This window comes from Mustela nivalis, assembly GCF_964662115.1.
Source record: "Mustela nivalis genome assembly, chromosome: 7".
Classification (NCBI taxonomy): domain Eukaryota; kingdom Metazoa; phylum Chordata; class Mammalia; order Carnivora; family Mustelidae; genus Mustela; species Mustela nivalis.
In genome coordinates, this window is record NC_139026.1 from 123,748,773 (window position 1) to 123,771,971 (window position 23,199).

Consider the following 23,199-nt stretch of genomic DNA (forward strand, 5'->3'; position numbering starts at 1 on the left):
TGGGAAAGCAGTCAGGAACAAGAGTATGGGACATACCACAGGTAGGCAGGGGTAAAGCGCCCCTGCAGGTTACAAAGCTGATGGTTTTGGTAACACAGTGATAATAACAGTCCTCCTTCCTTACTCGGAATCTGCAGATCCTTCCAAGTCTGGTCTATTACACAAAAGATGAGGTCAGATCTGAAAAATAAATTCAGTGGAAAGAGAGGTTTTGATATTAAGGTGAAGAAAGCACCCTATATATTTGGAGAGCATTCCCTGCCCTCCAAAATATTCAACTCCAAAAATCTGATGGAAATCAGAGTATTTCCAAACTTAATGATGGCTTTAACCATTAGGGATGCCCCCAAGTAGAATATTCTTAACCATTTTAGGCAGAGGATAGGATGGTCTTTTAATGTAAAACAGTATTAGAATATGCAATTAAGTAGCTTCCCATCACAGTTTACACTTCAAAGCGAGCTGTGCCTTAGTAAATAGTCTTGGGAGAGAATGCAAACACTGCACGTCAGAAACATATTAACTAAAGCCACAGAACTGTACGCTCAGCTGGAAATATCAAAGGGATGTTCTCATATTTAAGATGATAAGTGGAGAATGCAAAACTGCTAATTTCCTGCTTTATGGATGTATTGTAGCTTCTGGAGACATCTTAATAATCACTTAATTATATCATAAGAAACATAAAACAAAAAATGCCAACAGGATGAGATCCTCCATTTTCAGAAAAACAGACCGTCAGCAGATTTGGATTGCTGTCCACAGACTGAGGACAAAAAGCCTTAAAGCAGCAATATTTTAGGACAATACAGTGTCAGGGACATAATAGTGAGCAAACATCCTTTCTAAATCCAGGGGCACGCAGGGAACTAATCCCCAGAGGTGGGCTGCCCTCTATTTCTCTGAAGCCGCTTCAACTTCTAGCCATAAAACCATAAAGACAAAAATGCGACAAACACCAACACTGACAAACTACTCCAAGGCAGTAAATGAGAGGTTAATTACATGCTGATTTCCAGGATATTTCTAAACTGTGAGAGTAGCTCAATCACTTAGGACAAGATGCTTTTGCCATTCTACAAGGTAAGAAATAGTGTTCGCCTGAAGTGTAACAGAAATGAGAAAAGGCAAATCATGCCTCTGCTATATAGTTCAACGACCAATACTTTTCTTGAATAATTCCTGAATCAAGTTTCTCTAATAAACCAATTAACTGCCACTGAAATAAAAAGGCAAAGTTCTGAGGCTTAAAACAGTCAAAAAAAGGTTATTTTAGTCTTTAAGGGGGAAGAAATGGATCTTGCTACCACTCCCAACTGGAAATATTGGGGTTCTTCTTGTAAAAGTTGGCTTTGGGATAAGGGAAACAGTTTAACAGATATATTTATTCTCTCTTAAAAACAACAGCAACAACAACTTATTTTTCCTTCCAACAACTTATTTTTAGAAGCAATGTGCAGATTGTAGAAAACTTGGAAAATATATAAATGTATAAAGAAAATGAAATATCGGGGCGCTTGGGTGGCTCAGTGGGCTAAAGCCTCTGCCTTCGGCTCAGGTCATGATCCCAGGGTCCTGGGATCTAACCCCGCATTGGGCTCTCTGCTCAGCAGGGAACCTCCTGTCTCCTCTCTTTCCCTGCCTGCTTCTCTGCCTACTTGTAATCTCTGTCTGTCAAATAAATAAATAAATAAATAATCGTAAAAAGAAAAAGAAAAATGAAATGTCATCCATGACATCCATCACTAAACATACCTATATTTTGCTATGTTTTCCTTTCAATTAATACATACTCCTCTTCATTCTTTAGCAAAATTAGGATCATTAGATAATTTATTACAATGGTAAGCACTTCATCTGTGACAAAACACTGTTTAAATATGGTTGCATAATATTCCACTACACAGATGTCTGGTAACTGACTTAACCATCCCTCTTCTGTCCTATTGAGAATGCAAGATACATTAATGAATTTTAAAGTAACAGACTCTGTTGAGACCCATGTTATGGCTGCAGAATCTACACTGTGCATAACCTCTAAAAAACTACCACTAGTCATGTTTTAATGTAGTATCAAAGAAGAATACCCACAATTATCCGAAAAGGTTATTTCAATGCTCCTCCCTTTCGCAATGGCACATCTGTGCAAGACTAGAGTTTCTGCACACTTCCACCCAACCTGTCAACACACTGCAGGGCGAAGCAGACAAGAAAACTCAACTACTTTCTATTAAAGCTGGTTATGAAACAGATCGCAGACATGAGAAACGCTACCACTCTTCTCATTAAATGTTTCTGGGGAGGGGGAGGTGTTGGAAAATAGTTATTTTTCATTAAAAATAATCATTAAAGAGACACAAATGTCAAACAATGTCATTCATGTCACTCCTTTTGTTTCAGAAGTTATTTTCATTACAAATGGTCTTTTTGTTTAATGTAATGGGTGTATTGTTCTTTGTCATTTTTAAGTACTTCTTCATTTTTTTAAGTTTTAAGTTCTAACACAGTAAATATCAAGATACATTACAACAGAAGAAGTTATTTGGGGGTCCTCAAACACCTTTTAGCAGAGTAAAAGGGACCTGAGATAAAAAAGTTGAAGAATTCTGAGCTGTAGAATGAAGGATCTCTTTAACAAATAAGCCCATGTATTATTGTTTGCTTGTGACTGCTTTCTGCCTTAAATGAGATTGCTCCAAGGCTTCTGAGAGATTCATCGTGTCTGCATTTGGTGGAATCCCTCCTCTTCTGGCCCACACGAGTCTTTAAATAACTAGGCTCTCAAATACCTAATCTATTTCAGCATTTTATTGCCAAACACTTTCTTAAAGCAGATAGTACAAAGAAAACAGGACCTCAGAAAGCAAAGATGTAGATTTCTAAAGACAATTACCTTCTACTTACTGGTTAAACACACGTAAAACAAAACAAAAAAATTATCATAATACATCTGGGGTAAGAACAGAGTGATTCAGATGATGGTACCTGATAACACACTGTTATCATCTGTTTTTACTTCCTCTTACCAAAATTACAAAGGCAATTCTGTGAATCCTACAGACCAAATTATACACACATACACCCTTCCAACCAAAAGCGCCCAGAACACCACGGAAATAAGAAAACATCCACTTAGTTCCTGTTACAATGTTACTTTCTAATCAACAACAGTCCAAAGCCCCAAAACTATTACAGCATTACAGACATTCCTAGTACCTCCAGAACGGTAATACTCAATGCCATTGTCCTGATCTTCATAGTTTCTACAAAGAAACAAAACAATCACACTTTAAAAAACTGGGCTGAGGGGTGCCTGGGTGGCTCAGTGGGTTAAGCCTCTGCCTTTGGCCCAGGTCATGATCCCAGGGTCCTAGGATTGAGCACCACATTGAGCTCTCTGCTCAGCAGGGAGCCTGCTTCCCCCTCTCTCTCTGCTCTCTGCCTGCTGCTCTGCCTACTTGTGATCTCTGTCTGTCAAATAAATTAATAAAATCTTAAAAAAAAAAACTGGGTTGAATATAAAAAAGTCTTTCATTAGACTATATATTTATCGAGGCTGTAGAAGATGCCCATCACACTTCAACACCCAGGATAAACTGGACAAAACGAAGCACCTGCGGTCATGAGGTTAATACGCCAACTAACGAAGCAGCAGCAGTGCAGTCCATTGGGTTTTGAAAGAAGCAGGCCAGGAACCCCCGAGACCAGTTTGCAGACATCCATCGGGACGGTCTTCGGGATGAAACATGGGCCCAGCAACCAGCCCTGGGTGGACATGTGCCAATACAGATCTTGAGCAGAAGTTTTAGATTAATCAGAAAAAGAAAGAAGGGGCTCAAGAGCAGGGTTGTACTGAAATCAAAACTTACCTGGGCAGTGCGACATGAACTATATGGTGGACAGACAAACCTCATCTCCCACCTCTCATCCCTTCTAATAATATCCTGTCTCTGAGTGGGGACAGGACCTGAGACTCACCTCTAACCAACAGAATAGGGCAAAAGTGATGGGGTATCACCCCTAAAATTACAACTTCCTGGAGTCTCTCTCTTGCCAGCTGTGAGGGGCTGTCATGAAGTCAGTGGAACCTAATGTAACAGGCAAGGGCAAAAGACCTCGGAACAAAGGGCAACTTAAGTCCCACTGCAAGGAAATGAATTCTGCCAATAACCTCAGTGAGCTTAGAAGCAATCCCTCCCCACCTGAGCCTCTGATGAGACCACAGCCCTGTGCACACATGGACCACAGCCTGGGAGAGCCTGAAGCACAGAAGCCAGATAAGCTGTGCCTGGATTCCTGACCCACAGAAATAGTGAGATAAGAACTGCATGTCATTTTAAGCCACTAAAATTTATGATAATTTGTTAGGCAACAGTAGATAATTAGTACAAACCAGAAAGGTGAATATCCTCTCAAGAAGTTTCATCAAAGGGAAGGAGAGATAAAGAAGTAGTCAAAAGAGGAGGGCACCAGGGAAGGCATGGGTTTCATGGTGTTTTTTCTTTCTGGTTTTGTTTTGTTTTGAGATTCTAGTTATTTACTTGAGAGAAATAGACAGACAGCTCAAGCGAAGGTAGAGGCAGAGGGAGTGGGAGAAGCAGACTCCCCACGGATCAGGGACCAGGACATTGGGGTCCAACTCCAGGATTCCGGGATCATAACCTGAGGCGAAGGCAGGCATTTAACTGACTGAACCACTCAGGTGCCCCTCTGTTTTGCTTTTAAGATGGAAGAGACTTGAGTATTCACAAATCTTTTTGAGAAAGAGACACCAGAAGGGAGGCTGAAACAGAAGGTGGGAGAGAGTGGTGGTAGAGAAACTGATTTCCAGAAAGTCAGGGGGATATTTCATGCATTATGAACAGGAAAAAAAGAAAAAAAAGGACACAGGACGGAGCAGCTGTGCAGAGGGGCAGAAGGAAGAAGAGAACATGGCCTTCACATGACTATTTTCTTAGTGATGGGAAGATGATCTGCTGAGAGTGAAGGTCAAGTAGGAGAGATGTGGCTGACTTTAAAGCTGGAGATTTACATGTTGAGAAGGTTGGATATAGTCACTGTGGAGAGTGAGAGTTTAACTTCCTGGCAGTGCTGAGTCTCTGCTGAAGGTGGGGACCAGCATCTTACAGTGGCATCTGTGACCTATTCTGAAGAATCTGGCAGTCCAGACCCAGTCCAGCAGGCTGCCTGATCCACCAGGGTTGGGATGTGCCAACACAACAGGCAGAAGGGAATCTGGCATACTGAGAAGTGCACAGTAAAATGCTGGCTACGGAATCAACAGCAGAGATGCTGCGACAGACTCTCAAGACGTAAACGGGAGTGAGGAGCTGGAAACAGGCCTGGAAGGTGAATCTCTGATGTTACCTGGGACAGTCTGTCAGATGAACTGGATAGGAAGTCCTGGCCAGGAAATGGAACCTGCGAGTTCCAGAGCAGAAGCAGCTCTCAGTATTATCAAGATGTAGGACAGTGACTCTTTGAGGGTGACTCACTTGTTCCAGTTTAAGCACTGAAAGTCCTGCATCTGGAGAAACCGGAATGGTTCTAAAACTGAGTGTCCATTGCAGGAGAAAGGCCCAGGCCCAGGCCCAGGCAAAGCAGGCCTGCTGCTCCCCCACGTTGGCTGCCACTGGGATCACCTGGTGAGCTCCAAGAACTCCTGAAGCCTAGAGCGAAGATTGCCACCGAGGTGCCAAAATTTTCCATGGATGAGGAGCTGTAACTAGCGAATGATAGCACAGAGAGCAGGAGACCATGACTGTCAGGAGCCTAAAAGGACAAGGAGTCAAAGAGCAAGGATAGGCGGGGAGCCACGAGGAACAGGGGCCCCATCCTGGGGTGTGCAAGAAGGTGCCATCTCCCAGGAGGCAGCAGCAAACTCAAAGAGCGCAGTTCACCAAGGACCAGGAGGTGAAGACTTCTGGAGGAGAAACTGGCTGATGACCAGGCAAAAGCACAGCATGTGGAAAGTGTAGAATTTAGGTCAGAAGGGGGAGCACAGAGCAGTCCTCCGAGGCAATTTGCTGGAGGCCCAGGGCTGCAGGAGCCCACAGAGCTAACTGCAGGGAGAAAGGGAATGGGGTGGGAGGTGACCCCACGTGGGCTGTGGGCTGGCTGGTGGCATAGTGAATGGCACCCCCAGGGCCCTGGCATCCCAAGCACAGGTATACTTTAACACAAGGAGGCTGCAATGTTTTGTAAAGATACACATTTATCCTGAAGAAAAGAGATCAGGAATTTTCGAAGCTTCAGAATGGGTTCCTCTGGTCCTTGTCTGAAAGTCCTTTCCTCTTGGGACTCAATTCTCTGATGTCTGTTTCACAAATAATCATCTTTGTTCGATATTCAAACCTTCACCCAACCATGAGATTCTCCTCACATCTCTCACACTTCACTAATAACTTCTGTGTTTTACCCGAATCCAGAAAATCGTCACGGATTTAACAGATATAGCTGCCAATAATTCATACAGAAATAGAGTGAAGAATATATTTCTTGACAATCAAGTGCCAAAGTTATCACCATGGAATGAAGGAGAGGGTATGTGCTGCACTGTGTTGTGTTGTGTCATGGGAGTTGTGTTTTTCAGTGAATGTGTGTATGTGTGTGTATGTGCCCAGCCAACACGTCTGTGTTAAGAGTATACCACCTGGAGATCTAAGTCGTACGGAAGTTTAGAAAGACTCAACAATAAAACACCATTTCAGCGAAAAGGTTTTAGCATTATTTATAAAAAATATATATTCAGGAAAATGTCCTCAACTCAGGAACAGCACAAGTACTTCTATTCAGTCTAAGCTTGCTCTCAAGTTCTGGGCAAGACAGAGTTCATCCAGGCCTTGGGGGAGGTACTAATCAAACAAAAAAGTCCAGTGAGCTCACAGGTGCCAGGAGATATGATGGTTACTCAATAGGTAGGGCTGGGAAGGAAACCAAGGATCCTTTGCCTCCTCCCTCACACAGCCCACAAACAAGTTCGCTCTGTTGATTGAAGGCCAGGCTTCAGGAAGGAAAGCGGAACTCGACTCTCTTGCCTCACGAGGGTACTTCTACAGTTTCCCAAGACAGCCTCAGCCCAAGCCAAAGCTCAAGCCAGAGTTCATCAATAACCAAGGCACAGACAATGGAACAAAAACCCCCCACCAACAAGGTCCATTGCCTACAAATGCAATTACCAGTAAATAAATACTTCTAAATCATTTTGTTTAGCTACAGAATGAGGATTCTTTTATAAATTAAAGCTTTCAAAAGTTAAGTCAGTATTGCTTAGGCTGGAATTTGTCTCTGCTTTCAAAATTTAACTTATATATAAATAAATATGAATGTGCCTAGGGCAGATGACAGTCCTATGTTAATTAGGGTGGCCCCTATGTTTTCTCAAATGAAAAGACACTGCAAATGCTCCTGCCCAAGAAAGACAAAAACAAATAGAAAAAAAGTGTGTGTGTGTGTGTGTGTGTTTGAGAGAGAGAGAGATCAATCCATGGGTCTATACCAACCTTACATTGTCACCAAATGTTTGTGCACACCTATCCCAGACACGAGTGTGGCAAAGTAGCAGGTAGCAAGGCAAGTCAAAGCCACTGTGAAAATTACACCACAATGAAAGAGAGCATTTACATCCTTTTTCTTATAATACAGTTTCATAATAGACACCCAAGAAATCATCTTTCCTGATCCCAACCAGGGAATAAGAAGCAAATCAAATTCAGAGCATATCAGCCTGTTTTGTTTTCACGCACTTGTGTTTTTTTATATCCACAACTACTAGGGAGAAGGTGAAGGCAATGAGCGAGACAATTTCAAATCAAGTGCTATTCTGCTCAAATGAAGTACTTCAAAATGCTTATCAGTTCTGTAATTTTCAATGGATGATCACATTTTTACTAGAAGCGTGTATCTTCAAAGAAACTGCATGGTTTAATCATCGGGATCCCAAATGTAGAAGAGAGGATGGATAAATAGATGAAGATAAAACTTACTGGATACAAAAAAGGTATTCTGAAAAGGTAAGCAAAGTACAACTCCACCAGAGTATGAGACAGATGGACATCTGAAGAAATCTTAGGAGGAAAAGTTTATGACTATAAGAGAGAGAGCCTCTTACAGAGCTCTCCCCCTGGCAAAGACATGTCCAAAACTGTAACAAGATGTGATTTTTAAAATTTAACCTTGTATCATACAGGTCTGCTGCTCTGTTAAACCCGCAAGTTCAAGTTCAAATTCATATAGCTGAAGGACTTAGATTGTTGAATGGTCCATGGAGAGATCTCAAAGTTTATTATTACCTCAGATATACATTTTCTTGTTTATGCTTTCCTCATGATCATTCAAAGCTTTGAAAAATCAACCTCTATTAAGAAAAAGTTTGCCCAGGAAATTGCCCCACACTTGTCATCTGATTCAAGGCAAAAGCGACAAAAGGTTATGAATGCTAACTCTGGATATTTGCAGGCTCTTCACTCAAGGCAAACAAATTAAAAAAAAAAAAAAAAAAAGTCTCAGTAAGAAGGCACCTCCCCACAGCAGTAGTGCCTTGTAGAGGGGAAGAAAAGCCTCCCAAACAAGACTTTACCACTACCACCCGCTCCCCTACCAAGGAGCTCTCTTTCTGGAACTCAAAAAAGACAAAGTTCAACTTCAAAGAGAGATGCTGTAGTAAAACCAGAAAGCAGGAAAGTTGGCATATCCATCTCTGTGTGCAAATGAATGACCTCATGAGGCATAGAAACAAGGGCAAATAATTCAAAACAAACTGTTCCAACTCTGGTACCAGTTACTGACCTTCCAGACCAATGGAACATGCTGTCTCTGGCAGCACAAGCAGAATGTGCATAAAACATCAGCTCCTCTGCTTGAAGGCAAATACCCTCTATTCCAGTTCACTGAAATCGAATTACAAAAGCAAACACTTCCACCTACAAATCAGTGTCCTGAGTGCTGTGACAATACACATATATAAACAAGTCCATGCCTGTGCAGCATTCCCAGCACTCACACACCTAAATCATGCTCAAGTCACCTTTCCAAAGGCTTATAAATACCCCCTCCAACTATAAGAGCTTGAGCTCTAACATCAGTAAGATGTCATCGCCATACTTACAGCATAGACGCTTTAGGACAACTAAAACTTGCACTCCTAAAGATCATAATTCAGGACATTATGGTCCACTTATAAAATATGCTGGGAACTTTCTATTTGGGAGGTGTGGGAGGAAGTGTTTCATATAATGGGAAAACCACAACCAGGGGAAGAAGGGTCTTGAGCTCTGGTCCCAGTTCTGTCCAACTACCTGCAATAAACTCTGGTCTAGGAAGGGCTCACCTCTCTAAATCAAAGAAGTTTCCTTCTAGGTCTAGATTGTTATTCATTTGTTAGAAAATACCAAATCTAGACACAGCCTGTGCAACTACAATTGCAGAGGCACACGCAGAGCTTATGTAGTGTGCTAACGTCAGCACTGGCCCACAGCGCACTTGCTCCCGCACCAAGCTTGACACACAAGAGTCAAACAAAAAGAACCCGAGAGGCAGTCCAGAGACAGGCTCCATGGACAACCCTGAAAACTGTTTACAAACCATGCTGCTTGGCTCAGATGTGATTCACTAGAATTCCTTCCAAGTGTATCATTGTGGACCTCATGAGTCAGTTTGCTCTTCTTGCTCCTTCTTTCTATCTGCCCTGCTCATAACATGGGAAACACTGCACACACCTCTGCCCAAATGAAAAGTGCAGTAAGACCTGGTAGACACTTAAAAGTTCAGCTCCAGTCCACCTGTGAAAAACATGGAACTCCAACAAGGTGTAGAATAACACACACACACACACACACACACACACACACACACATTTCACAAAACTGTAATGGTACCTAATATGGCACACATTTTCTATTGTGTTTTATGTTATGAAAGTACTGTCACCCACAGTATAAAACAGAGTGAGATCCATCAAAGGATGGATGTGTATGCAAAATGTGGCATAAACATACAGTGGAATATTACTCAGCCTTTAAAAGGAAGGAAACCCTGACACCTGCTACAACATGGCTGAACCTTGATGACGTCACACTGAGTAGAATCAGCCAGACAGAAAGATGAATGCCATATCATTCCACTTACATGACGTACCTACAATACTTGAATTTAGAAAAACAGAGGATAGAATGGGGGCTTCCAGGGCTGGGGGGGTAGGAAAGAATGGGGAATTAAGTGTTTTATGAGGACAGCATTTCCATCTGGGAATATGAGAAAGTTCTGGAGATGAACGGTGGTGATGGTGGCATGACATTGTGATGTGTTTGATGCCACTGACCTATGCTTAAAAAATGGTTAAAACTGTTGTGTGTCAACTATATTCGCAATGAAAAAACAATTTTAAAAATGGCAAATTGTTATGTATATTTTACCACAAAAGAAAGAAAAAAAAACCCAAAACATAAAAAAACACTGGGTTAGGAAGCAGTCCAACTGAGAAACTCCCCTAAAGATTGAAAGCCTTCTCTGCTATGTGGTATTAATGAAAATGGCACAACTGGGAAATCATACTTCCAGCAGTATTCAGGAGAATTTCGTGTGAGATAATAAAATACAGGTCTCTGCCTCTGGCTCCTGACCCAGCGTTCCTAAAAAGGAACCCTAGGAGCATCTCTCGTTCTCATAGTTGGTCTTTGACCCCATCCTGAACAGGGCTCCCGGAACTCTTGTAAATTCCTAAAGTGGTTAGAGCATTTGGCTTTCGTTCTAATGAGGCGACTATGGGGTGGGCTCCTGAATGAGAGATGGTCACCAGAAAGACCAAGCCATGATTAGAAGTCTGGCAATTTTCAGCCCCACCCCTCACTTCTTAGAAAGTTAATAATTGATCATGCCTCTATGAGGAAACCTCCATAAAAATCCCGAGCACACAGGGTTCAGAGAGTTTCTGAGCTGGTGAACACATCAATATACTGAGGGGGGGGAGGCAGTGCACCCCAGTCCACGGAGACAGAAGCTCCTGCACTCAGGACCCTCCCAGACCTTGCCCTATATATTTCTTCATCTGGGTTGTCATCTGCATCCTTCACCATATCCTTCAATCAACTGGCAAAAACTGTTTGCCCAAGTTCTGTGAGTCATTCTAACAAGTGATCAAATCCAAGGATGAGAGGTCAAGGGTACCGCTAGGACAGGAGTTGGGGGCAGCGTGAGAACCTGCTGGTGTCTAAAGCAGGGAGCTGACAGTCCCATGAGACTACATCCATGTAGAGAGAATCAGAATTGAGTTAAATTACAGGGCACCCAGCTGGTGTCACTGAGAAATACTTGGTAGGGACAAACCCCATAGGCCTGGTATCAAAGGTATTGAGCACCAGTAGGGCATCAGAAGAAAGGAGAACCAAAGCAGGAGAGGCTGGGCTCTTTTTCTAAAACAGCTAGAATCCTAACACTTTATTCCACTTACACTATTAAACCTGAGTTTCTCCTAACTATAAAAGAGGAATAAGGATGTTTACTACTAAATTAAAGAGTCAAGATGCTTAAAAAAAAATAAAAAGTTTGTTATGAAAAGTTGAGAACACTAAGAACACTATGAAAATTTAGTTAAGAATAGAAATTATAATATCACTGAATAGAGAAAGGGTACTTTATTAGACTAAATCTTCCCAAAGTATTTTGAGATTAATAGTATGTCACTTCTATTAAAAAGCAGGAAAAAGAATAAACACCGATTTCAAGTTCAAAAGGAGTATAATCATTGCAAGGCTTTTTTTGATCAAAAGATTGTTTCTTTTTAAAAGCTCCTTTTATTCAAAGACACACTGATTACCATCACAGTGTTTACCCTTGCTTTTTAAGTTGAGAGCTCAGGATTTCAGCTCTCAAAAATGGTAGGAGGCATCTTGTTCTCTTACCCTAATTTCACATCCAGTGTCCTCAAATGCCACACCCTTTATACTCAGATCTATACAACTACATTTATAACATAACACATGTCCACAGAGGGAACTCTGGATAAGTAGCCCCCTGTTTTTTCCACAAATGTAAATAAACATATGTACTTATAATCCACAGTTTTCTATTCACATATGACTCCAAGATTAAAGCCTTTTTTCCCCTCCAAATAAGCATTTTTGGGTGACTAATATTTTGATAGATGCATTGGGCCATGAGATACAATGAGTTAAACAAGTTTTATTAAAGGTACTATCATTAATACTCAAGAATGGTGGCTCCTTTCCTGAGTTCTTCTCAAGTGAACCGGTCCTGTTTTTACGTTTAAATAAGGCTTCATAGGGCTGTCCATCTTTAGGCCAAGGGCACATACATACAAAGCCCTCTTCTGATCAGGAAAGTTCAATAAGCAAAATGGTACCAAGTTCACTTCCAACAGAAGGAGCAACTACCTTGTATAACATTTGTTTGTTAACCTTGAGTACAGGCCTTAACTAGATATAAACTCCCCACAGGTAAATATCCTGTGTACTTATCTGTGCCCAGGATACTGGGTCTTCCATTAGGAGTTTAATAAACGTAAGTTAAATTAACACACTCCACAAACAATCCATTTTTACTCATCTCTTCCTATTTTGCCAAATCTAAGTGATTTTTCTCAAGGTTAGAAATATACAAAAGAAAAAAATCTAGAATAAACAAGTTCTTCACTAAGATGATTACACATTTCCTTTGGAGATTCTGAACAAATACCACCAGTTTATAAATATGACTGGTCTTTACTTGAAGGAAAAGACTCCACCTCAAACATAACAAGAGAGGGGATCTTGCCAGAATGTTCACTTTTTGGTCCATGCTACAAATAATAGGGTTCTTCATTTCGAATCAATATCCCATTGTCAGGAAGCAACGAAGGGCCATTGATACGGCAAGAAAACACAAATTGCACCTCAGTCACCAGAACCAAGTACTGGAAATTCCCACTGAGCACAAGACAAACATGACCATCTTAGAAGAGGTTCGAATGAGGAAGGGGCAAATTGCCAAATCAGTGAGGATAACTCACATTGACAGAATCACACGATAACTCCAAGAATACAGGAATTTAATTCACCTGTGATTTATCACCATCCTAGGCGCCTCTCCCAATCACACGCTCCACAAAGGTGAGGATATTTTTCCTCAGATGGTGTTAAAAAGGACAACCTCGTTCACAAATTTTAGGACTTTACCAAAATTATAACAAAGCAAACACAACCATACAAAAAACACATTCACTTTCTATTAATTTCTATTAGGCGTCTCAGAAAAACACTTGTACCAAACACCAGGCAAAACCTCACTCTTTATATTATGCATAAAGCTCAAGTCAGTAAACAAATTGATTTTCTAAGAGGGAAGATATTTCCTTAATTGCTTATGAAATCGTTACCAATTTGATACACCAATTTTGAAAACTAATTTAATAGGATGTACGCTTCTCGAAAGTGGGTTCTGCTATTAAGCATCACTTATAAACAGCCACCACGACTAGTGTAAATCTTCGAACACACAAGACACAAAGTACACACAAGACACAAAGTTACTGAATAACAGGATTCAAGTCCTTTGGAAACAGCAATGCTTAAGAAATCATATTTTAACATTCAGAAGCCAGTTACCTGTTTTCCCTATCACAGTGCATATTCCTTTTAAAGCCTTCCTAACTGCAAAGTAGCCAGGATCTTGCAACTGGAATAAACCAGATAAAACCAGGGAGAAATTCACCTCAAAACCCTACTCTGATTATTTACAAGTTCCTACCTCCCTACCTAGCTGGCCACGGCCCTAAAATTGCTTCCCTGAGCTTATCAGCCAAAGAAACGGAAACTACCTAAGCAAGCACAGAAATTTCAGTCAGCAGCATTGCCCGAGTGAAAATCAGACCCAAGTTGGCTACTCAGTACTGCTCATTAGGAGGTAAGACGTGGGTAAAATTGTTTTGGCATCCCCTAGTTCCTTCCAGAAACATGGGGGTACCTCAAAATAAATCCTCCATGCAACTAAATCCATAGAATTTAAAAGTTAAGGCCACACTACAGAAGAAACAGTAAAGTATGAACCATGAACAGCAGTGTCAACAATATCCCTCATTCATTTACCCACCAAAAAAAAAAAAGAAAGAAAGAAAAAAGCACATGAAACACATGGCTATTTTCTATTTAAAAAAAAAACAAAAAACACAAGCTGTTAAAGGCCAAAGGCATAAGATTATGCCTGGCCTTTAATTCACTGGCCTTTAATTCATTTTAATTTACCGAGAGGAAATGCTAACGTGATCCTCATACTTGGCCTCCCATGATCCTGACTTCATACCAAAATGAAACTTAAAGTAATGTATTCTGCAGAATTCTCCTCCCAAATATTTCCTTCCTTGCTGAGAAGACAAATGACTTAGTTATACTCAGTGATTAAAACCTGAGGACCTCTTATCCTGTATTGCTTGGACAGTATAGGACGGTCTCGAAGGCCTTGCATCCAGTGGAAGGACACCTGGGGTTACAGCAAACCAAGAACAAAGCAGAGTCTCTGTTGCTGGAAACACTCAAGGTTCACAGACTTTAAGTTCTACTGGTAGTGCAAGGGGAGGGGAAGAGAGGCAAGAAAAAATGAGCCTACGAGGTTATCTGCCAGGTCTGGTGATGTTAGAAAGACAAATAAAGCAGGGTAAGAGGGTGCAGAAGGTCAGGGAGCTGATTTTAAAAGGGGCGACAGAGAGGCCTGTGAATATTTGAGATGGACTTTCCAGAGAGTGGATCTGGAGAGCCCCACAGACCCTGGCCAAGCTTGTGCTTGGCTTGTTGAGGAAAAACAGAAAAAAGGCCAGTGTGGCTGGAGCAAGGGAAAGACGAAAGTGGCTGGAAACTAGGTCAGGGAGGTGGCAGGGGCCAGACCAGCTTCGGATTGCACTTGAAGAAATGGCTGATTCAGGCATCAGGGTCCTACGCCACCGAATGCAGTGGAAATCAACTAGCCGAAGCTTAAAGCGATGCCCTGTCCCAGCCTTATAAGGACATAGGGAGAGCTCCAGGGACCATCTCATTGTGGCTTCACCTGTGGGTGTCCACACCAGCGGGAGCCCGGTTCCCAGGAGCAGACACAGAGTAGGGTGCTCAGGATTAATGCTGGAGACCGTATAGGCTCCTGGCTTGGGTGGAGAGTTTCAGAGCGGGCATCCTCTCTACATGCTCTACGGGACAGCAGCCAGAACCCCACCTTATGGGGCATTAGAATAAAACTCAGTCCTTGGTCATAAAGTACATCATCATCCACCTGCATCCCAAAGAGTTGGGATTTTCTGGGATACTCCCAACCTCAAACACTCTTCCCCGTCACCCCCAGAAAAGCATGCCTTGTCTCAAGACCATCTACTCTGGTCAAGATGACAGAACAGGCAGTGGCCCTACCTGGAGGACACCAGAATGTTGAGGTTTGCATTATTAACATATCCATGTCTTCTCACATTTGCCTGAGTGCTTACTACATGTAGGCACACGGCTCATGCACTGGTTTTATTTCTGTGCAAATCTGTTAAGTGTATAATATTATTATCCCTACTTTACGACAAAGCTAACAAACTAAAGACACAGAGGGTGGGCCCAAGCAGTCTGATCCCAGAGAGGGGGGGCAAATCTTACACTGCTTCTCGCGAAGAAACTATACCACGAAAAATTACTCATTGGGCGAAAGCTACCCAGGGAGAGAGGGGAGGAGGTATCCTTTTCCATTCAGCTAAAAAAGACAGTCCCTATCTTATTTAAGATCCAGAGTCAGGACTCTTTAGGGAGATCTATGCGACCCGCAGCGAAACAAACTACAGAGAAACAATCTACTGCTCACTAATGACAAGTAACACGAAATGCAGAACCACAGTACGGACCACAGGCCTCCGAGAGCAGGAAGCATGCTCACCTTCCTGGGCACGCGGCCTCCCACCCACAAGCTTGTTGTGTAGCTCTCCGCTTATTTCTTTTCACAAGGGGGCCCGGAAGTTGGGGCCTGACATATCACCCCACCCCGAATCACAAAGCTAGGGTAAGCGGGGGATGGGTGAAGAAGGAACCGCTCAGCCCGGCCAACCAGCACACTCAGTTGCCAACAGCAGCTGCCATGAAGGAGGGGGAGATTCATAATGGAAGCACGCAACCGAAGCAAAGGGAAGGCAAACACAGAGAAGCCAATCATTCCCTCATTCGGAGGGTCATCTACCTGTGTTTCCACGTGGTTGGGACCCTCCATGCCACTTCTTGAGATCCGGGGCCTGGGGACACAGCCTAAAGTAGGGACAGTGCTTTCCCCTAAAAAGATCTGTGGAGGTGTTGGTGTTGGTGGTGGTTTTGGGGTTGTTGGGGGTGTTAGAGGTGGGTTTTAAGGCAAGTCCCTAGAACAGACAGTTTTAAGTTCAGGAAATAGGGGACTAAAATGATATAAAACTGAATGTAAACAGACGCCTTTGAAAAGGAACTCCAAGCCCTCATGCAGATCTCAAATGACACACAGTGAGTCTGAAACAGGCTGAACAATGAGGCCGCTCGCTCTCTGTGGGCTTTATGAACGGCAGGACTGAAGCCAGCCCAGCCTCCACACAGTCTGAACCCCGTCCATTGGACGACCCGGAGTGGCAGAAGAACGCAGGAAGAACCGCTCTGGAGGCCAAGACCTCCATCCTCAGAGTTTCAGACAGAAAAATGTAACCCAAGATCAAGAGGCCACAGAGAACCCAAAGGAGGAGAAGCACTTCCCTGCGGGGGAGGAGGACGTGCAGGTGAGTTCTGCGGTCTCATCCCAGGGCGCCCAAGGGCACGGAGCCTTTCGCTCCACTTCATCATAAACACAGCCGTCTCCGGACAGAACAGTCGGTTGTGTGAGGTGGGCGTCCCCATCTCCTGGTGATCGTGGGACTTCAAAGAAGAACATCAGCTCTTCTTCTGGGGAATGAAGCTCGCACCAGAAGGGAAGCTCCCCACGCCAAGGGGAACAGGACACACACACAGGGTGCATTACCAACAGCACCAAGATGGCCCTGGGTCCCGCTTCTCCCACCCACTCCCAACACTGCCTCACACCCCAAATGCCAGGCATTCAAGGCTTCCCAAAGCCCTCCTCATCAGGCTGACTAGTAAAAGAAGGCCAAGTGTCCTCTCCCTCCTCTTCCTCCTTTCCGCTTCTCACTAGTCCTGCCATGGCCTTGGGTTGAGCTTACGCCCTGCAGGGAGCCCCAGGGAAAGCACCGCCCCCTGAAGAGGTCCAGGCGAGGGGCCACAAATAGGGGATTGCCAGGTGTGACGGTATTAGAGGGTGGAGAACTAGGGGATCATGGCCAAAACCAAGAGTCTCTGAAAACATACACCCAGAGAGAAAAGAACCTGAAAAACAAAATGCAGAATGTTCTTCAAAATCCAAATAATAAGCAGGCAAAGAGATGGTAGCCAAGCTCCCCTCATTTGGGCCGGAAGCCTGGGGCTTCCCAGAGAACCTCATGTCAGTCAAATCTTTAATCAAGGATCTTTATTCAAACACCCAAGAAACAGGTATCTGCAACCAGGGGTATGTACCTAGGAAAGCTAAATTATTTGTCAGTGATACCAGGTCCCTGTGGAGTCTAGATGAAGGTCCTACTATTAATCATACATGACATAAAAGACACAAACCAAGCTTATCCCAGACTAAACAGAAGGTATATCATCCCTATGCGTGAGGTCCTTGCTGGGCTGCTCTCTTGCCATTAACCATGGACCCTGGACGACTCAGTCCATCCCTGCATTTACAGGAGCCCATGACCCACAAATGAATCGGGTAAGAACCCTTACTTACTTGCCATCACTGCAACTCCAGGCTACTGGTGACCTACTGACCTGATTTTCTCCTCTGGCTGAGATTCCTGACTCACTCATCATATCCTCCTTACTTCTACTTCCAAACAGGACCACTGAAATCCGACCTTCTGTGCAGAACATGTCCCTGTTTCTAAGAACCTTGCCTATCCACATATATTAAACCTCTGTTCACACTGGCCATTGGTATGGGCTGCCTGTTTACATCTCCCCAGCATTCTTACATTGAAGCCTTATTAATGCCCAATGTGATGGGAAGTGGGGCCTTTGGGAGGTGATTAGGTCACAAGGGTAGAGCCCTCATGAATGGGATTAGTGCCCCTAGAAGAAGCGACACAGGAGAGGTGACGTCTCTCTCCGCCATGTGAGGACACAGCAAGACCACCATCTACAAATCACGAAGACAGCCCCCACCAGACACCAACTCTGTCAACAGCTTGATCTTGGACTTCCAGCCTCTAGAACTGTGAGAAATAAATGTCCATTGTATATGCCACCCAGCCTATGGTATTTGTGGTAGCCCCTGGGCTAAGATGTCCATATCCATTCTGTGAGGTCCAGTGCCCCCTCTTCCACTCTCCCACTGGGCCCCAGAGCCCCAGCTTTGGCCCCTCATCCAGAGCTTCCTAACCCATGCCTCTCTTCTACCATTTGTAAAACTGGCTCAGCACTTCAGGTACAGATGGACCACAGGACAAGACACGTGAAGTGGGCACTCATCCCAAACTTTAGGCAGACTCTAACTGCGTCCAGTGAAGGTGAACAGTTTTATTCCACTGGGTGAGTGAAAACAATCATATACAATGTCACATCCAGACACCAAAGTGGGAGGGGGCATGCAAAGGAACAACACTAACACCTACACACCAGGCATGGTGTCCTGCATTACCTGCATTACCTGCTTAATATTCACATCGCAGAGATGAGAAAACTGGAGCTCACAGAGGTAAAAGAACTTTCTACCCACCACGAGGGCTACCTAAAATAAGTGCACGTTCTTTCAAGTGTGCCAGCATTGGAATAAGTGACAGCCAATGCTTTAAAAAGCCTTGCGGGGAATGGTAATGTGGAGAGCATCCTTCCACAACCATGGAAAAAACTCACACACTTGTTCTTAGAGAACTATGTGCTCATATAATTGTTTACAAAAATACATCCTTATGTATTTATTTATTTGGAAAGAAATCACATATGCATTCTTTGTAGGAAGCTGCTTGCACTAAAAGTCAAAGTGTGAACAGATGACAGCAAAGATAGTTCTCACACATTCAAATGAACCCCTAAGCTTTCGTTGGTGTTATAAGTCAACTACTTTTAAGGTTTTAAAGACTTTATATTAGTATGAACAAGAACCAAAAATGTACACATGCAAAAAAAAAAGGCAGTTTTTAGGATGACAGAATGATGTGCATTGCTTTTTCTCTAACATTATTCTTTTTCTGCAGTGAAACTGTCACCATCATCCCTGTAACTCAGAAGTTTTGATTTTGGGGTTTGTTTATATGTTGCTGTGGCAGCCACCACTAGGACACAGAGAAGGCAGTGTGAGGGCAAAGGAACCCGTACTGAATTAGGGATTGAGGGAAGAAAACTCTAGTCCTACACATGCAGCAAGGCGCTGGGAGACGCTGGTCTAGTCAGCACTCCCGAGCATCGGCTTCCCTGTGAGAGCTCCACACTGGAGGCCTCACCCCCACCCCGCCGTCACTCTGTGACAGCACAGGCTCGTGACTGCAGCAACACTCTCTGGAGAAACAGCGGGTGTGTATTTAAAGGAGATTATCAAGTGACTCATCCGTGAGTAAAAACTCGTTTATTTCCATTTAAAGAGTCGTGTTCATTGACATGAGGTTTGTAGAGGGAACATCTAACGTTTTACACTTACTCTAAAGAGGCTATAAATAGGAGTGTATGAAGCTCATCAGCTATGTGCTGGGGCTCGTGGAGATGCACATGGATGCAGCATGTTCCAGACTCTCTTTATGAGCTGTTTTGTTTCTACCGCAAATGGAAAAAGGAAAAAAAAAAAATCAAAAACCAGTCTTGGTAGATCCAATCACTACAGATTTCAGCTATACAAATCAAACAGGAAGCTCATGAAAAATGCAATTTAGAAGCATTTCAATCAAACAAAACTAAACCAAAAAAAAAAAAAAGACCTAGTTTGGGCATCTTTAGGGACAGCTGCAAAGCTGACTATGTTTTTGTTTTACCACAAACTGTTTAAAGTCCCCAACAGAGCAGAATACAAGAGACATCCAAGTGGACACTTCCTGGACATTCCCAGGGTCTCCACATTTCCCCTCCGTGTGTACTCCCTTGACCCAGACTGGCCTAATAAATGCCTCTGTGGCACCCAAACCACACTCTGGGGACAGCATGGACAGAGAAAAAGGGAAGTCTTCCAGTCCTAAGAAGAAAGAGGCTAACGCTCAGAAAACCAATATCTCCCACTTCCAGAGGGCTGACGACTCACCCACACTGCCCTCCGCCCGCCACCCCTTGCCCCCCGGCTCCCACAAGACTGGCCCTTGATGACATCTGTGCTATAGGACTCCCAGGGTGTGACTGAAGGAAAAGAGAAATAGACAGGAGGAGCAGACAAGGACGAGGAGCGCATCCCAGAAGCTTCTGCTTCCCAGACCCCACCACCAGACAGTGCCTTGGGCATGTTTCCCAGTAATTAAAGGATGAGGGGCAATTTGTTTTAAGTAGTGATCAAAGGAATGATGTCTTTCAAGCTTTGGCTGGGCACAAGGTATTTAGCAAAAGAAAAAGTCCATCATCTAAGAGCTCAACATGCTAAGAAGCCAAGTAGAATTACTTGTTAAATAAGCAAATTAATTATTTAAATACTTCTTACGGTGAGTGTTTCATTTTCCATTTCCAAATTTATTGTAATTTACAATAAATAAATGTACAATAAATTTACAATAAATAAAAAACAGATTTTTAATATAGATTTTTAGAGTATATGGAAGGTCCTAGAATGGCCATGTTTATGGGCCATAAGGAACAGGGCATCCCTTTAGTAAAGAATAACAAAGTTTAAAAAATAATAAAATGGAAGGAAGGAGGAAAAGAAAGAAGGGGTGAAGAGAAAGGCAGCGCTCCAAGGTGGACAAGCACATGTTCTCTGTAGCAAACATGAATTCTGTATGACCTTGGATTAGTTATTGGAGGTCTCTATAAACCAGTGTCCTCTTTGGTAAAATACAGTCATGTGATCATCTGAAGATCAAAAAAATAACACACATAAAGCATTTACACGTGCACAAGAAAAACAATAAGTATTTGTGACCCACATTCTGGACCAAGTTCAGTTCCAACTCCACCAGTGATTAGCATGTGGTCTGAGCCCAGCTAGCTGCCAGGTCTGAGTGTCTGATTATTCACTAAAAAATAAGGATTCTGGGTTAGCTGACTTCTGGATCTCGGTGGCTTCTCCAAGCTTAGACCCTCTCTGACAACATGATATGGTTTACAATTTCAAACACCTTAAGGCTTCTAGTACTCACACCTTTCTTCTAGGATTTATTGGTCAGAGCCATGATTTGATACCAAGTGTGTGCTCACAAACACAACTGCTCATCATAAAACTGTGCTTAAGGGAATCCTAGAACCTGTTTTGTGATGACCCCTCTCACAAGTGGTTTCCAGGAACACACGGTGGCAAAAGAAAGGCCTGCCTGTGAGAAGAGGAATCCATATATTTCCATTGCAGTGGCTTTCAAAGATTGAGGCTGTCCCTAAATCAGAATGCTGGTGTAGTATGTCCTCATGCGGTTTGGCAGGGAAGGAGCATATGGAAATTAAATTCATTTACTATAACTACCCTTCTTTATAAAAGGAGCTCTCAACTACTTCCTGCTGGAAACACTACAAGAATCTATCCTTTCTGAGCTACACAATCAAGTCAAAAAGCTGCTACTAAAGGTCCCTTGCTCCTAGATCCCGGCAGAACAGAAACTATTTCAGATTGATCATTCTCCTCCCATTGTTTTAAACTCATCAGTGACACCTTTTCTAAGGAAAGATGGAGCTTTAATGTCCTTACTTACGTGTCAGATTTAAAATGATTATTGACAAAGATCATCTGTCATGGTGTGCCCCATCACACCGGATTCCAGCTCATAAACCCACGTCATAATCTCCTAATTTAGTTGGTGGCGAGGCACCCAAGTTATGTAAACAACAGGAGAGAATTTAATGCTGCTGCTAAGCCAGACTTACAGTAAAATTAATCCAGTGCAGTATCAGTCATAAAAGATTGTGCAAATGGTAATTAGCTCTAATGATAGGAAGCATTTGCAACACCTGGAGAGAGCCAGACCAATCCTGACTTCTCTACTAACACTCTAGATGTCCCTAAGCTGCATCAGCGTCACTGGTTTTCCCCTACCCCTGGCCAGTTTAAACTTCACCTCACTCTCACTAACCATACTCATGAAGAAAGAAGAATCACCAATCTCTCATGAGGCCTTCAGTCTGGGTAATAGTGCTCAGGGGACGCCAACAGACATTAGGGGAAGGAGGATGAGGAAATTCACAATAAAAGGCTCAAACGGTCGCACCGTGAACTTGGAGGAGAGTTGCCTCTATATTACCGCAAGGGAGACACCCAGACCTTTGCCTCAGATGATGCAAGGTGAAGTACACACCACCACCAACAGAATGATCTCACCCAAACAGCTGGATGTGAAGCTAATCGAGCTTTAGGGCTAACTTCCAGTGTACAGACGTTCAGAGACTAGTGGAACAGGTTTACACTATCTGCCAAGTCCAGAAGGTGGGCCACTCTCCAAGACAACTGACCTGATTCTTCCACAAATTAACAGCTCTAGGAAAAAGATGGGGAAGAAGAGCTAATCCAGAGTTAAAAGGGTTCAGGAAGCGTAACAATCAGATGGTAAGTATGGGCTCTGTTCCGATGCCAGTCTGAAGAAACCGCATGGGAGTGAAGTCAATGGTGGGGGTGGGGAGATGGGAGTTCTACAGATCCCTGCCCTCTGCCAGACCTCGCTGCCCAATGTTCTGGAACCTCGCCTTCAGCCACCCCACAACGAAAGGGCAGGGCCCATCAGTAGAAACTGGGGTCCGGATGGCTGGGCCCCACCCAGCCCCACCCAGAAAGGGGGAAACTCTCAGGTAAGAAGACTCAGAAGATTCACAGGTGGTATAAGAAAGAAACAGATAGCTCCTGGGGAGACCTAGAGAGGAAATCTACAGGTTCCTCTGTTAACAATTTTTGCCGACAGGTTTCCAGCAGCCCCCAGCTTCATCTGAAACCCATTCATGCAAAAAGCATAAAAATCGCTGGCATCCGAAGCAAGCAAGTTACGTGTGCAACAGGGGAAAAGAGTCGAGCAACACCCAAGTGGCAACTTTG

At 43.3% G+C, this 23,199-nt stretch overlaps 1 protein-coding gene across 7 annotated transcripts in view; it reads right to left on the reverse strand.

Moving 5' to 3' along the window:
* The window catches only part of FAM107B (family with sequence similarity 107 member B), a gene marked incomplete at its 5' end in the record, with an annotated part of 218,638 nt that overhangs the window by 39,180 nt on the left and 156,259 nt on the right, over positions 1–23,199 (reverse strand). The window contains 2 exons of one of the 7 annotated variants that reach the window (XM_082739568.1): positions 37–180; positions 19,696–19,808. The exons of 2 other annotated variants lie outside the window; for them this stretch is intronic. Coding sequence is in view for 1 of the 5 variants with exons in the window: in XM_082739565.1 (XP_082595691.1) it covers positions 125–180 (56 nt within the window). The remainder of the gene's footprint in view (positions 1–36; positions 181–19,695; positions 19,809–23,199) is intronic. 4 more of the 7 variants (XM_082739570.1, XM_082739566.1, XM_082739565.1 and 1 more) reach the window with 4 other exon arrangements.